The sequence below is a fragment of the Balaenoptera musculus genome, chromosome 17, assembly GCF_009873245.2.
Source record: "Balaenoptera musculus isolate JJ_BM4_2016_0621 chromosome 17, mBalMus1.pri.v3, whole genome shotgun sequence".
NCBI classification, from domain to species: Eukaryota; Metazoa; Chordata; class Mammalia; order Artiodactyla; family Balaenopteridae; genus Balaenoptera; species Balaenoptera musculus.
Window position 1 is genome coordinate 70,209,892 of NC_045801.1, and position 13,084 is coordinate 70,222,975.

General features: G+C 36.1%; 1 protein-coding gene across 1 annotated transcript in view; it reads left to right on the forward strand.

The window, feature by feature from the left end:
• The window catches only part of LOC118883561 (cytochrome P450 7B1), a 186,237-nt gene that overhangs the window by 157,062 nt on the left and 16,091 nt on the right, over window positions 1–13,084 (forward strand). The window contains exons 3-4 of the mRNA XM_036830517.1: window positions 4,911–5,498; window positions 5,962–6,168. Of these exons, the coding sequence (XP_036686412.1) occupies window positions 4,911–5,498; window positions 5,962–6,168 (795 nt within the window). The remainder of the gene's footprint in view (window positions 1–4,910; window positions 5,499–5,961; window positions 6,169–13,084) is intronic.

The window sequence follows — 13,084 nt, forward strand, 5'->3', positions numbered from 1 at the left end:
ACTCAGCCATAAAAAGAAATGAAATTGAGTTATTTGTAGTGAGGTGGATGGACCTAGAGTCTGTCATACAGAGTGAAGTAAGTCAGAAAGAGAAAAACAAATACCGTATGCTAACACTTATGTATGGAATCTAAAAAAAAAAAGGTTCTGAAAAACCTAGGGGCAGAACAGGAATAAAGACGCAGACGTAGAGAATGGACTTGAGGACACGGGGAGGGGGAAGGGTAAGCTGGGACGAAGTGAGAGAGTGGCATGGACATATATACACTACCAAATGTAAAATAGATAGCTAGTGGGAAGCAGCCGCATAGCACAGGGAGATCAGCTTGGTGCTTTGTGACCACCTAGAGGGGTGGGATAGGGAGGGTGGGAGGGAGATGCAAGAGGGAGGGGATATGGGGATATATGTATATGTATAGCTGATTCACTTTGTTATAAAGCAGAAACTGACACACCATTATAAAGCAACTGCTTTAACTGCTTTAACTCACAGATGTTAAAGAAGAAAAAAGAAAGCAAACAAACAAAAAACCAGTTTCACTTGTTATCTTCATCTTAGATACTGAGAAGCTTGCTGAATTTCTAATGTCTAAACAATTTGGCCATGGCTATCTTTTTAAACTCAACAGTAGACAACCATAGTTGAATACGAACTGCTACTTCCCTTTAGCTTCTTCCTAGAGTTTGAATAAATTCCTGTCAAAAATCCTTATAATGTATGTGGTTCTAATGATCAGTTTGCAAAATAGCTCATTTGGAAAATGTGAAATGAGGAACAGTGTCTCCCACCTTTGTCCCGTGATGTGATTTCAGTGAGTGTATGTTCTTGCGTGATGAGCAAATGATTGTCATCCCCAAAAGTCTCAAGGGACATGGGTGTCATCTTAATAAAGAAATTAAAAGGTACATCTTTTCATGAGAAACCACGTAAATTCGTGACCTGTCGCAGAAAATAGTTCTCTAATTGGTTTTGTGTGGTGGTGCAGCGGAATCGTTTTCCCTAGATGTCACCCCAGCGAAGCACCACTGTACATCATTGTCAAAAGCTAGCGAAATCTCCCTGATAAGAGGGGGAGTATAATGTGGTCATCCTCATAAAATAAAAAGTTGGTTCGTAGTCCACTCTTCCAATGAATATTTTCAGCTTGACATTTAAAAAACGTCTATTGAAGAGCCAGCTAAACATGGAGATCAAAAAGTTATAGTTATGGAAAATTTCTTTAAAATTCCAATTTATCTCATATTTCTTGATTGGGCATTTCTATTTCAAATAGTCAAAGAGTTGTTCTGAATTCTCTTGGATGCGTTTCTGTACAGCACCAAATATCTGAAATGAAAACATCAAAATTCGGTTATAATGATCCAGATGTCAAACTTCTTGTGTATAAGACATTAGAGTGAATGACGTATTTGTTTTTTTAACATTTAATGACATACTTGGCATCATGTAGCTTCACCTTCCTAAAAGAAGTAATTTTGAAGGAAGTGAAAAGGCTGTTGAGTTAGTAAACGATCGTATGCAGGTTATTCAGGAATGCTGGGGTTAATATCTTAAGGCCCAGCCAGCTCCTAAAAAAGGAAGACAATGAAATTATTGGTAAAGAATACATTAAAAATTTTGACCCCGTTTCAAATTTACTGCTCAAAAGGATGGTTTTATATATACGTATATTTTTTTGCAAAAGTGAGCCTCATTTTGACATTTATATTTTAGACAAATGCAAACTCTGAAATTCTTTAAATCAATATATCACATCAACTGCTGATAGCTTTCTTCTCCCTTCTGAAAACACAGCAAACGATATTGTTTCTATCTTGTGATCTTTGTGAACTAGGCAACTTGCCTGTTGACACTTGGCATTCATTTACATAAAACCACACTGGAACAAAAGTTATTTTTGCTCCAAGAATCCATGGCCTTTAGAATAACTTTTCAAATTTCCTTTGTTAAGAAATTTAAATTCATTTTATGAATGTATATGTGTTTTCCTAACTGTCTGATTAAAGATTACAAAGAAACTCTGGTTTTGCATCTCACGTTAGCAGATGGTGGACAGATGGTTTAAATTAATATTAATTTTGGAAAACTTAGCTTAAATTGTTTATACTGAAGATTAAAAGTTGGAAAGCCAGCTAGCATCTCCAGTGTTATTAGTACTTCCAAACCCACTCAAAAAGTAAAATCCAGAAAATCAAAAGGTCTTACTCAGCAATCCACATCTTATTCAGATAAGAGAGTCAGTAAAGCATAATGCCTTGATGTTGAAGAAAATCAAAATAAGAATGAGAAAAAGAAAATACAGATCCCGTAGTGTAAAGAGTCTTGAAAAGAGTGAGAATTTTAGCTACAAATTGCTTTAAACTAATCAGTAATGATTTTTTAAAAGAACCTGTATGCAACAAACTGTTTATTAAAAAAATATTAAAATTGATTGCTAACCAGACACAGTTTTCTACATTTAGCTTTTACTGTTTTTATTTGAAATTAACCTCATAGTTTCTTCCCATATCCTTACCCCCAAGGTGAGATAGAGAAAGAGAGAGAGGGGGAATATATGTGTAGTTTTGATGAATTCTAGATAAAAACTGTAAAGTACATGAAGCCTCTACTTCAGTAGGTCAATAGCCAGTGGCTTCTGCTGCCATGGCTGAATACAGTTTTGCCTTTCTACTTAGATTTCGTTGAATATAGAAAATTGGTAAGAAAAAAATTCAAAATATTCTCTAAAAATTATGTTTTACAGACTGAGCCTTTTATACATTCTCTGAATTTTAGTGACTAATTTAAAATAACTCTGTAAAGATATTTATAAGCAAAATCCTTTCGTTTAGTGAAAGGAGAAAAGTATGAATCACCACCTGTGAAAATGCACAGCCTTGCCTAAAATTATATCTTTTGCAAAGTAAGAGAATTCACTCTTTTTTCAATTATTTGTCAGGCAGATGCTGGCAATTTTATTTAATTAAGCTGCTATGGTAAAGCAGGTGTCATAAAATATGCCCAAATCCAATTGATTCCTTTTTTTTTCTTCTCCAGGGGGGAAAAAAAAATCCAGTTTACTTTGTAGATACAGCTTTAGGGTCTGACCAGAATGAGTTGTCGCTTCTAGCTTTACCCTCATTCCTAGATTGACCCACCTTATTAAATAAATTAAGGGGAAATAGAGTGAATACAATTCAAGTCATACGATTTATTTTTAGAAAAAAAATTATAGCACGTATATTCATGTACACTAAAAACTTAAACTCTGTTTTAAAATTGTAAAACAAAAAAACATTTATCCTGTTTCTAGGATTAGGTTGAAAATTATTCAAAACTTTATCCTAAATCTGGTACCAAATTGAATTTAATTTCTGTGATGCTGTTTGAGTTACCATAAATAACAAGCGAGAAGTTGTTCATCTAAGAAAGCTTCACACACACACACACACACACACACACACACACACAGGAATGATGAGGTGAAGAGCTAAGTATAGATGATTCGACAAACTTTCGTGTCTAATTATTTACTGTTTTCTAGAAGACAAATAAGCATTAAAGTTGTAGGATCATCTAAATTTCATGTGTGTTCTTGGAAAGGGAAGACTTATTAATGCTAGCATTGAATACTGCCTACATATTACCTCTAATTAGCAGGAGTCTTAAAGCAGTCCTCCAGTGAGAAGGAGTCAGCACTGTGTAAGGAAAAGAACAGTGCGTGGGGACTGTCTTCTTGTCTAGGCTCTGCCACTAAAAATGGCGGCATGATCTTGGCTTTTAACTTCTCCTGACTTTCTTTAGCTGATAAATGCTGGAGAGGGTGCAACTAGGAATCTCCAAGATCCATGCCAGTTTTGAGAGACAGACCACAGTATGACTCTGTTCCTCAATGTGCCTCCTTATAAGAATCACTTGAGGGACTTGTAGGTCCCACCTTCAAGCCTTCTGAATCAGAATCAGGAAGGAATCTGTATTTTTAACCAGTACCCTAAGTCTGGACTGATATATGAAAATGCCAAATGTCACCTCCTCAAAGAACCCTTGTTGATAACTCCAGGCAGACCAAAGCATATTCCACTTCCTGTTGCCCTTACATTGTGTTCCCACCTCTGCTCTATTACTGTCCATAACAATACAATGGTTCCTTTACATCTTTATCTCAAAAGGAAAGAGATCCAACCAAGTATCTGGATGTCAATAAATGTTGAATGAATGCATGAATGAATGGATGAAAGCGTGATTGGATGGGTTCTAGTTTTGAAATCCTCTTTCGGTCACAAATCAATATGAGAGTTTGGACGTGTTACTAAATCTCCCTGAGCTACTATTTTCTCATCGATAAAATGAAAACCTTGGTATTTGTGATTTGTTGTTAGTGTTGAATTAGACGTTCATTTGTGAGTACCTGCTTCCTACCACATCTTCATTTATTTGAGTTAAAATTATTGTATCCAATCAAAGCTAAGATAATACCAAGTATGAAAAAGCTGTTTATGCAGTGTAAGTGATCAGTAAAGGAGTAGCATCTTACCAATTTGAGTTGCTTGTTTGTTTTCTGATTGTATTATTGGGGAAAAATATGAGAAGTGTTTAAGTAATGAATTTTGAGACTATTTAAAAGATAATTTAAATAGTAGTTCTTGGTAGTTTGTTAAAATAAAAATTTGAAGAATAAACTATCTTTTTGAAAATCATTAAGAATTTCAGAATATTTAACTTCCAGCTTCTAGCGTTTTCCCACCATCTTCCATTTTAAAAGGAAATATGTAGTGGAATTTTGAATCAAATAGATTTTTATTGTACTTTGCATCTTTTGAGGTATGAGTTATTAAGGTCTTTCTAATTTTGATTAAGATATTCTCAAATTTCAGATATCTTGTTTTGTTTTACTACCACATGAATTCATATTCTCATTTATTTCTTTTAGGAAATTACATAACATTTATCCTGGACCCTTTCCAGTACCAGTCAGTGGTAAAAAATCAAAAATTAAGCTTTCAAATGTTCACTAGCAAATTCTTAATGAGAGTATTTTCTGTCAAAAAGATGATGACATATCATGACCTGAACGACAAGATTCATACTAGCTATCAACTTTTACGAGGGAAGCATTTGGACGCACTGATGGAAAACACAATGCAGACTCTAAAACAAGTTTTTGAACCCCAATTCCTAAAAACCACAAGTTGGGACACGGAATATTTGTTGACATTCTGCAGCTCAGTAATATTTGAGGTGACATTTACAACCATACATGGAAATGTTCTCGCTGGCGATAGGAAAACATTTATTACTGAGTTAAGAGATGATTTTTTTAAATTTGATAGCAAATTCACACATTTAGCATCAGGCGTACCCATTGAGCTTCTAGGAAACATCAAGTCTATTCGAACGAAACTTATAAAACGGTTGACAACAGAAAACTTAGCTAAGTTACAAGGATGGTCAGAAGTTGTTCAAATGAGGCAAGATATCCTGGAGAAATACTATACGCCCAAGGACACTGAAATAGGAGGTAAGAAACTTCTGAATGATGACTTGTCTAAAATAAAATAATTTACAATAGACCTTTGAAATAAAAAGACAAAATAGTGACCTTGAGAATTTTTATGCTCTTTCTAATTGGCTAATGATAAAATGTTTTACTCTGAAACAACCCTTTGTGATAATTGATTTTTTTTTTTTTTTTTTTTGCTGAGATGGTAATGCAAGATACTTAACGGGGATAATGAGAAAGTATAACTAAGCTGCATTTACTCCTCTTATCTCATCCCCCCTCCCCTCCCCCACCACACACACATTACATTTTAAACTATTCTCATTAAGCAGAAAATTAGACTTCAGAAGCCTATTGGTCCTCATTAGCATGCACTGATCCTTGGCTGGGTCTGTGTCCTAACATCTTTTAATTAGCACACTGCAAATCTAATCAGTGTAATAAACGCTATTAATCTTCCTTTTCACTTATTTTCTCCCAGCACATCATTTAGGCTTGCTCTGGGCCTCTGTGTCAAACACTGTTCCAACTATGTTCTGGACGATGTATTACCTTCTACGGCACCCAGAAGCTATGGCAGTGCTGCGTGACGAAATTGACCATTTGCTGCAGTCAACAGGTCAAAAGAAAGGGCCTGGATTTTCCATCCACCTCACCAGAGAACAATTGGACAGCCTGGTCTACCTTGGTAATTTATTTTTATCTGTTATGAAGAAAAGAAGGTACCTCTCTGCAAAGTCAGTTTATCACTCAAAGCTGTTTACCAAGAGGTGGAGGACACAGCTGCCTAATTGACATAATAACACCCATTTACATCAATTATAAATTATGTAGTTTATAGCTGTAGATACTCTCATTGCATGTAAACATTAAGGCCTAGGTAATTAACTATGTAAGGTATGCAAAAGGCTAAACCAAAGCTTTGCAATTACTTGAAAAAAAAAAGGTTTATGCCTATTAAGTCACTTGACTCTGAGCATCTGTTGGTGTGTTAATGCTTTCCAAAGGATGCTGGACTATCTTAACGAGAAAGGTATTCGGGATTGAAAAAGAAAGTATTTCAGACAGACAACTTGTGTGCAAAACATACTTATTCTTCCCTAAAATGGTGTCTCTATTTTCAGGCAGAGATTAAGATGTATTATACAGCTTGCAGTGTATGATTCGCAAAAATGTAGTAAGAGTGATTTCCACTGGAAGTTCATGATTTAAACACACTTGGGGAAGAAAAAAAAAAAAAAAAAGGAGGGAAGAAAGGGAGGGAGTGAGGGAGGGAAAAGAAAAAGCCACAACTACAAATTACTTCATGTGAAATGTCAGTATTTTATAAAGTAGTCACTGGTTCATGAGATATGCATGGTCACTATTTCAAATACGTTTGAGGTCAGAAGTGGCTAAGTTACTTTTCTTTTTCTATGTAGGCCTGTGTGCCTGTAACAGTGAGCTTTTGATGACAGTGGATTCGCCTTTTCCGGTTTTGATAAGACCACTCTCATTATGTGAATGAATTTTAATTCCCAAAGTTAAATTCCAATCCAACGAGTTATTCTCTGCTTTGTCTGTACTGACATTTCATCCTGTGGTTTCTTTTACTATACACTATTCCAGGGCCCTTTGGACAAATGTAGGAGCAAGTCTTTACATATCTCTGTTGCTTCCCTCATTTGACAATGTAGGCAAGTATTTTAGCCCATGTTGGCCTCAATTTTTTCCCTTTTAAATATGTTCCAGGTTCTTTGATGGGAACTTCTGGGAGCAAAGGCCCTACAGGTCTTGATCAGTGTTGACCACCAGCTGACATTAAGAAGAGTGGCCCAAGTGTTCTGGGGATTGTTCCCACTGGTTAGGATAAGACCCATCAGAGGCAGTAGCAGGAAGCTTGCCTTGTAGTGACAGTTGGCTAGCTTATTCAGTCATGCCGTTTTTAGCATACATTATCAAAGTAATTTTATTTATTTTTTTTATTGGAGTATAATTGCTTTACAATGTTGTGTTAGTTTCCGCTGTAGAACAAAGTGCATTATCAAAGTAATTTTATATTTGGTTGGAGAAGGAAAATAATCCCAGCATTATTAAAATACAAATATTATTTTATTTTTCTTTTCAGAATGACTGGGGACCAAATGCATAAACTTTGCATAAAGTTCTGGGTAGTTGCTTTCATGTAGACACACAGTATTTTCTGGATAAAAGATTTATGGTTCCTATGAATATCAAGGCTGCATTTCCCATTTATTCAAGTAATTTCAATTGCATTTTATGAGTCAGATGATGTATACAGGGACGTAAAGCAAATAAACTTTAAGGAATGTGTGTTTGTATTCAGAACACAGTTATAAACTCTTAAAATTTAGTTGAAATTCATCAACTCTCTTTTTACTCTTAACTTCTCACTATTGAAAGAAAAGACCATTTTAAAACTGTGGTATTAAAGCAGACAAGTTTAAATTTATTCAAGCTGAAGAAATGGCAGGTTCCAGAGCCGTAATCCGGGTCCATTTAAGTCCATCACTAGAGTAGAGATTTTCATCCAGGAGCCCTCAGACATTTACAGCTCACTTATCATCAACAAATGACCCTCACCAATCCCAAGTGCCTGGAGATCCACCTGAGTACAGGAAGCACCTTCAGCAATCTAGAAGGTAGACCCCGTTCATCACAACCTCGGGTACCAGCAGAGGCCAGTGTTGTTCATTACGAGAATTGAATCTTCTAGATAATAGGGTCCACTTTTTTCTTTCTCCAGATAGACAGTTTGAAGCAATGTCTATCAGATTTCATCTTCAATGCAGATTGAAGCAAATTTTTATACGAATCAGACTCACAACAGATAACCTCTGCATCTAGTCATAGCTCTATCGTGAGTATTTCTCTCTATCAAAAGGGTATGAACTATATGCGGAAAGGCAAGATTTACAGAATTAAATGTTTACAGTGCACTGCATGGGATGAGTGTATGTGCATCTCATCTCCTTAAAGAAAGAGTTCTATGTATTCTAAGTACGATTTCTTTAAAGAAAGATATCTTGAATTTTTATTATTATAAGAAAAGAGTTCACAAGGATGAAAGGAATGCTGCATTTTTTTTTAAACCAGGAAGGAGAATTTTGATATTGGGAGAGCAAACAAAGGGAAGGAGTTTTTTTACAGAGATTTTGCATGTCATCACGCATTGATAATAAAGCGAAGTTGGAAAGGAAAGTTAGAATGCTGTAGAAACCAGTATGTTATTCCTAAACAAAAACGATTTCTCTTGTTTAGAGTGATCCTTGAAGACAAGGCCCAAGGGGGCATAGGCTTATCATGATGTGATCATCGTGCACATATTATTGACATTCATGGCCCAATCCTATAGGCCTCGCATGTGTCAGATTTACTCTGACATCAATATACACACAACATCAGCAAAACTTAAAACGTGTAGCATCAAGTGGGCTTTTAAATATCAAGCCTGTTAACGCAATTCAAAGCAATCATCCATTGCAAGAGGCTGTGATGGATTTATGCTTTTGTCCAGTGCTCTTGAGCATCTTTCTTTATAACCATTCTACCCCTTTCTTTTAGATAAAGAAAAACACAACTATATTGTTTTATACTTATGGAACTTGTTATAAAGATTCTGTTTATCAGGTCCTCACTAAAATTGAATATCAGTGTTTAGTAAAGGTCTCTACAATTAAATATAAATTTAGAATAAGATAGTATATACAATGGGGTTCAAATAACTGTTACTTGGGGCCTAAATTTCCATAGGAAAAGTTGCTGATAGAATGGAAGTTTGAGAAACTCTAAAAGAAAAGTAAGAATGTTTTTGTTTTCCCAGAAAGAAGAACCTGGGGTAGAGGTAGGACTTAGAACTACAGGTTTCCAATACAGGAAAAAGAAAAGTAGAAAAGATGGTTCAGAGAGAATATAAGAAAAAAGATAATGTGAGAAGAGAAAGTTCTCAAAATTGAAGTTTTGGTAAATGGATAGCAAATAATCTCATTGAGTACTACTTCTTACTTCAAGATTTACCTGAAAAATATATTTAAATAACTTTAAAAGTATGGGTTCAGTAAATGTTGTCTATTGTTATCACGAAAATGATGTTTAACCTCAGTGCCATCCCTGTGATGTTTACGTTGTTTTCTTCATTTTCAATTATTTATGAACCAAGCTGGTATTATCATTAGACATAGTCCATGTTAAATATATTCATGACTTCAGTATTTCAAAGCAATTTTATGGACTTTTATTGTTTCATATGATCTTCTTTAAGATACTGGGGGGCTGGGGGAACTATTATTTTGTCATTATTTTTACAGATGAGAAAATTCTCAGGGTGCTAAATAACTTGGCTAATAAGGTCATGGAGGTAAAGGAGAGAAGCAGGATTTTAACTTGGGTTTTCTGGCCACACTCACGCTTTTCCCCTCAAACCTATCGATACCAGAATTTTTGGAGTCTTTTTTCATTGTCCAAACAGAGAGGGGAGAGGAGTTCTTTGTATCTTGATTCATCAAAGCCAGCTGTGATATGCACATGATTAGATCAGAAAATGTGGGCTACATGGTATAGTGTTAACTGTATTCTTAATTTCAGGATGAGACATTATGATAATATTCATAATTATTATTTTACTATGTATCAGGCTTTTATTAGCTTATTTAATGATCAAGTACTAGCTCATATATATATATATATATATATATATATGTAAGCACAAGTATAGCTTATCTAATCCTCAAGTATTATTATCTTCATTTAATTGTTGGGTAACAAGGTGCAGAAAGATTAGTTAACCAACCCAAATCATACAACTAGATAGTGGCAGAGCCGGAAATTGAGGCCGGCTCTACCTAACTTCAGCGCTAACCTATAAACGTTGTCACCTCAGGGGAAAATGCCCTAGAAATGTACCAGAGACCTTGCCCACTATATTTTACAAGGATATGTATCACGAATTCTCAAATGCAGTTGGGTTTGAGGGTGAGGTTGGGGCTAGAGGTTCACATCCGAATTTTGAGGTTTTTTTTAAATAAACTTTTTATTTAGAATAGTTTTACAGAAAAGTTACAAAGAGAGTTCCAGTATATCCCCCCCTCACACACACACGCAGTTTGCCTTACTATTAACATCTTAGTGTGATGTATTTGTCATAACTGTGGGTGTTATTTTGAAAAAGCTCATTCAATATTATAAAATAATTGTGTATTTGAAAAATTAAAAGTGTCTATAATTTAAACAGCAGTAGTAAAGTTTAACAAAATCCTCTCTTCCAGCGGGGATATACAGGAGGTAAAAATTCTACTTCACATTAGAAATTTCTAACTGGAGGAGGAGAGAGAGGTATCTCCCACAAAGCGTACACCAGAAATCAGGTAGTGAGATTTTTATATGTAACATAAGGAGACATTGGTTAAAAAGTGAAAAATACTAATTTGGATGTTTGCCAGATTTTCAGCTCAGCACAAAACAAAGAGGGCTAGATAATATAATGAATGCCAGCAGCAGGAGTTGAAAGGATTGAAAGGGAAATTTAATAAGAATTCAAATTATTGTACTTAGGTCTAAAAATCAACTGCGTAAGAATAGAATGAGGAAATGTGTGGCCCAGCGGAAGAGGATGGTTCTCAACCTTCGTTGCTTATTGGAATCATCTCAGGAGCTTTAAAAAGTACTCAAACCTGGTCCCACCCCGAGAGGTTCTGATTTCATTGGTCTGGGGTGCAGGCTGATGGCGTTACAAGCTTCCAAGGCGACTCTAATGTGCAACCAAGGTTCAAAACCACTAATTTAAAGGTTTTAGTTAATGCAGTGGTTCTGATGCTATTCGCCGGTTATGGAACATTTATTTTTTTTAAACCACCTCGGTGATTGTAATGAGCGGTCAGAGCGGATCACCTACAGGATATCAGAAAGCTTAACACAAGTCCGTGGAGATATTACTTCAAAAATCTGTTGCTCATCTGCTTCCAACAAAATATTAATAGAAGTGTGGTATCTAGGGCAGAGGAAGTAGTTCCTCTCTACGTTTCCAACTGAAATAGCACACCCAGCTCTGCCACATGTTAAGAGGCATATTGACTAATTGAATTAAAGACTAAAGGCCATATCATCTCTGATGGACAGTTAAAAAATGACATGATAGTTGTCTTTAAATATTTTTAAAGGGCTGTTATGTGGAAGAGAGATTCAATTTTTTTTGCCTTTGTGTTTTCTAAAGGGTAGAAATTGAAGGGAGGAAAATTCAGCTCAGTACGAAAAATAACTTGCTACTAAAATGGACTTTCTGAATGCCATCATTGGAGTTACCCAATCAAAAATTGAACAGTATGTTCACTAGGATCCTGGAGAGCATTCCTGTGTATATGTACCTTCCGACTTAACACCTAGATTGTAGTGTCTGTGAAGGCCAAATCCATATTCTCTGTTCTCTTTTTCCACCAACGGCAGTGACCCAGTGCCCTGAGCAGAGAAATTCCTTAATAGTACATTTATTGACTAGATGAACGTTGAATTTACATTTGTGTATTTTAGCAGTAAACCAAAAGCCGTGCCTGCAGTGCAGAGTGAAAGTAGGCATTCGTACCAATTCAGATTTGTTTTTAACTTTACTTAAAATACACAATTGTTGAGCCAAAACGTAGTTATTTGGCTTCAAATCGTCTGACGACGACAGTGCCTTATTTCCCTTCTCACCTGTCTTGAAGGTGGTTTTGTAAAAACTCGCATGCACATCTGGAGGCTCACTCTATTTCCTCACCCTCACCCTGCCAGCGCACACTACCTCCAGAGCCCCCTTTCCCTTTGCTGTCCACTTCCTTTTTCAGACCATCCGCGTGTTCAGCCCCAGTCCACTGCAGCAGGGTCTGGTTGCTCATTTCACTGCAGCCACCGCCGCTATCCACTGATCACCATGGCTAATCAGATGGTGTGACAGTCTGCACCAATCACTGAGATGACCCAAATTAACAGTCTGGCTGTGTCACAGTGCATTCATTCCACATATCCAGACATGGCCTAAGTGTGAGGCAGAAACTTGGATGTGCTTATTTGTGGTTGCATTGTAACATGCATTATTGATTGTCATAAACGGCTTCAGCTCTTTAAATCTGCAAATGAGAATCATCTGTCAATTAGTACAGCCAGAATTGAGCTATGAGGGCAGAAGAGAAAGTGTATATATTCCTTTCTCTACCAGCATTTCCTTTCCTTTGCCATATTCCTTCCCCGTCGCATTATAAAGCCTCTCAGCTCAACATACTCCCCAGCTTTTTGCTTAGAAGGGATACTTAATCAGAATATTTTTATATCCTGCAAAGAGAAACAAATCTCCCTAGCCAAGTGAGGGAGACAGGGCTGGCTTTGAATTGTAAGTTCATTGTGGGAATTCTGTAATCCAGTTCCCTGGTGACACTAGTCAGTAAAGTTCGGTTCTTAATAAAACACAGGCAGCCTTATCTTAATCACAATTGCAATTGTTGGCACCTTGCAGTGCCTGGTGTAAATTACCCCCCAAATATTTGCATTCTTGATAGCCGTTTTTCTACAATGCGTTTAGTAAGTAGAGGGTCCTATTACCTGCTAAATGTAAGTATAAATTAACAACCCATTATGCA